Source organism: Saccostrea cucullata, unplaced genomic scaffold, assembly GCF_032062105.1.
Source record: "Saccostrea cucullata isolate Sc308-1 unplaced genomic scaffold, CSIRO_AGI_Scuc_v1 ctg12273, whole genome shotgun sequence".
NCBI classification, from domain to species: domain Eukaryota; kingdom Metazoa; phylum Mollusca; class Bivalvia; order Ostreida; family Ostreidae; genus Saccostrea; species Saccostrea cuccullata.
The window spans coordinates 3,438-6,317 of NW_026928789.1; the positions used below are offsets into that span (position 1 = coordinate 3,438).

A 2,880-nucleotide genomic window follows, 5' to 3' on the forward strand; every position below is an offset into this window, starting at 1 on the left:
AGAAACCTACAAAATTTTATCTGGTCGAACTCTATGATTTAAAAGTTTGCCATTGGACAGTTTAGAAGTTGTTTATATTTGATATTGGAAATACCGGGTATGGTTTCAAAGTTGGGCCGTGTTAACAAGACCCCTAATAAAATTCAAGCTGGATAAAGGTACTGTATTTGAATAATTTTTTTATACTTTCAAGAAAGATTAAATTCAGAATCAAGGCAAGTATTTCAAAATTAAGTGTCAAGATGCTTTAGATATTAGAATATTACTGACTTATAATATTTATAATTTTAAAAACTTAAAATCAAAAAGTAATTTAAAAAAAATAATAATAAAATGTATGTATGATGGTATGCTAAATATTATTTCGCAGATAAAATGGGGTGATTTGAAGAAGAATGGTACAATGAATTATGAAAGGAAAAAAATAAGATAGAAATTTAAAAAAATATCTGTAATGATAGGTTTTCCTCCCCGCTGGGCCACACTACATCCCAGTAACTGGACGTCGGTGGAATTGGCCGGCTGGCTGGAGTATGTAGCGGAGGACTACAAGATGGACTCCGAGGTGACGGGGAACCTGGTAGACAGCTTCCAGGATCTGGACGGTCGGAGACTGCTTCAGATGTCCCAGGACGACTTCCGCGCCATCAGCGAACAACATGGAGAATTTTTGTTCGAAATTTTTAAACAAATGTGTTCAGCAGGTAAAAGATTTCTGAAGTTGAAAATAAATTTAAAAAATAATTAAAATTGTGGATATACTTAGTATATGTTGTTGTTTTATATTCTATTGATGTAACAGAATAATCAAAGATCTACAGGAATGATCTTTCAATTTATAATATTTGGGTGGGGAGTTAAATATTTTTTTAACTTGTTTTCTTCTTTTTAAGAAAGCAAAGCTATATATCAAATGGCAATTTGAAGATGACACAAAAATCAGCATTCATATCTCTTAAATATCTTAAAATCCGAAGAAAAACAATCAAGGGGTCGGTGGAAAATCATATGAACATGATTATGATAGAAAAAATACGACAGAGCTGTCATTTCCAAAAATATGTAGTACTGAAATTAAATTGTTTATAATTTATAATTTTCAGAATTTACAACTCTGAGCAATTCCTTTTTACTCGCTGTATTCTTTTGTTGTAAACGACTAGCATAATCACGTATTTAAAAAAACAAAATCAAATTCATATTAGACACTCTGTTTTATTTATTTATTCATTTATTTTATACTATTTATTTCCTTTATTCGTCTCATTATTTATTTACCTTAGTATTCATGATTTTTTTTTTCTTTTTTTTTTTTTTACTTTGAAATGTGACTACGAGTTACTTTTACAAAAATATTTTCATAAATAACACTGAAATAATTAAGAATAACACCGTTATTTATTTTTATATTATTTTTTTAATGTGTCCATATTTTCCTTTTTATTTTTAAATGTATTTTTTCATAAATAAATTCTGACATAATTCAGAATAATTTAAGGATAATGATTTGTTTTTGTCCTCCAGAGAATCAATTTGCCGGGATGACGTCAGCGACACTACTGCCCCCTATAACGGAGAGTAGCCGGTCAGCCACGCCCTCCCCGACGGGGTCCCGGGAAAGTACAGAGGGGGACAAGGGTGAGGTCAAATTGGATTCCTATTTATAGGTGTACATGTATAGAAATAGGAATAAAAAGACGCTTAACTTAGAGGATTCAACATCTTATAAACATGTCTTTATTACATGAGAAAATTGACAAAATAATTTACATTTTTTTTTTAAATTAACAAATATACATTTTAAAAAAAATTAACAAATATATCCATTTTCTTCTTTAAATAATCACAAAATAAAAATAATGATTAAAAAATGATAATAATAAAAAGGAGATAACAAAATATTCTTTTTGGGTAAAATGAAATTGGGTAGAAAAAATATCAACATATTCATTTCAAAAAATGTTTTATGATTTGAAATGAAAATAAATAAGTTATTGAATAAGGATGCTGCATCAATAATTGACTCTTTTTGTTTTTAAATTATTATACGAGAGCTATGAAAATATATTTTTTAATTTACAGTATTTCTCTCTAGTATACAAATCATCAGCAAACTACAAATGAAAATGTATATTTTCATCTTCAGGTTTATATTGACATTAACTTGCAAGCATTCTTCTCCTCTTACTTGAATTTATGTGATAAATGTTTTCTATTTCCAGATCTTCAAGAAAAACAAAAGGATTCATCAAATAAATAAATTCAAAATAAATCTGGAATTTGATTTTTAATAAAATCTTCTTAAAAAAAAAAATACATGTTTTAGGGAAGAAAAACAACAACAATTTCTGTCCAAGGGACACATTCCTTTGTACTCGTTTTCACTCCGTTTTTATAGACATTATGTTTAGGATTCATAAATATCACAAACAATTGAAACTGGATGCATACTGCATGTATTGAAATACATGTACAAACATTATCAATATCTTAATCGATTTTAAAACGAAATGACATAATTTCCCATGAATGATAAATCCCTAAAATATAAAGAAATCAGAAATTTTCCTTGTGGTGTTGAAATATGCCACTATGTGCCGTTTTCTATGTAAATCGTTACAAAATCATGCACAGTTTGTTTCATAAAACATTACATGTATTACAAAATCTTATAAAATTCCCGCATTTACCCTTGCAAACGTTTTTACACGAATGTAAACCAAAGAAATATGTATATGAAAAATAAAGATGTGATTTATGTGATTTGGGGGAAAAATATAATGTGTGTTTATTCTTGTTGTTTATCAACAAAAGTGTAAATGTTACATTAAAGTTTTAGAATTCATGGAATTTAAAACTAACTCTAACAATCTATCAAAT

At 28.0% G+C, this 2,880-nt stretch overlaps 1 protein-coding gene across 1 annotated transcript; it reads left to right on the forward strand.

Moving 5' to 3' along the window:
- Positions 1–454: 454 nt before the first annotated feature.
- Positions 455–2,272, forward strand: LOC134278707 (uncharacterized). The gene is made up of 3 exons (XM_062761000.1): positions 455–704; positions 1,525–1,638; positions 2,223–2,272. The coding sequence occupies exons 1-3, from the start codon at positions 455–457 to the stop codon at positions 2,258–2,260; spliced, it is 402 nt and encodes a 133-aa protein (XP_062616984.1). The 3' UTR covers positions 2,261–2,272.
- The last annotated feature ends 608 nt before the right edge of the window (positions 2,273–2,880 follow it).

Excerpts from the sequence above, each read along its gene's own strand:
- LOC134278707 (XM_062761000.1), top strand. The coding sequence starts at position 455 with ATGATAGGTTTTCCTCCCCGCTGGGCCACACTACATCCCAGTAACTGG. Across the intron at positions 705-1,524 it reads TAAACAAATGTGTTCAGCAG|AGAATCAATTTGCCGGGATG; the intron begins GTAAAAGATTTC and ends TTTGTCCTCCAG. Across the intron at positions 1,639-2,222 it reads AAGTACAGAGGGGGACAAGG|ATCTTCAAGAAAAACAAAAG; the intron begins GTGAGGTCAAAT and ends TTCTATTTCCAG.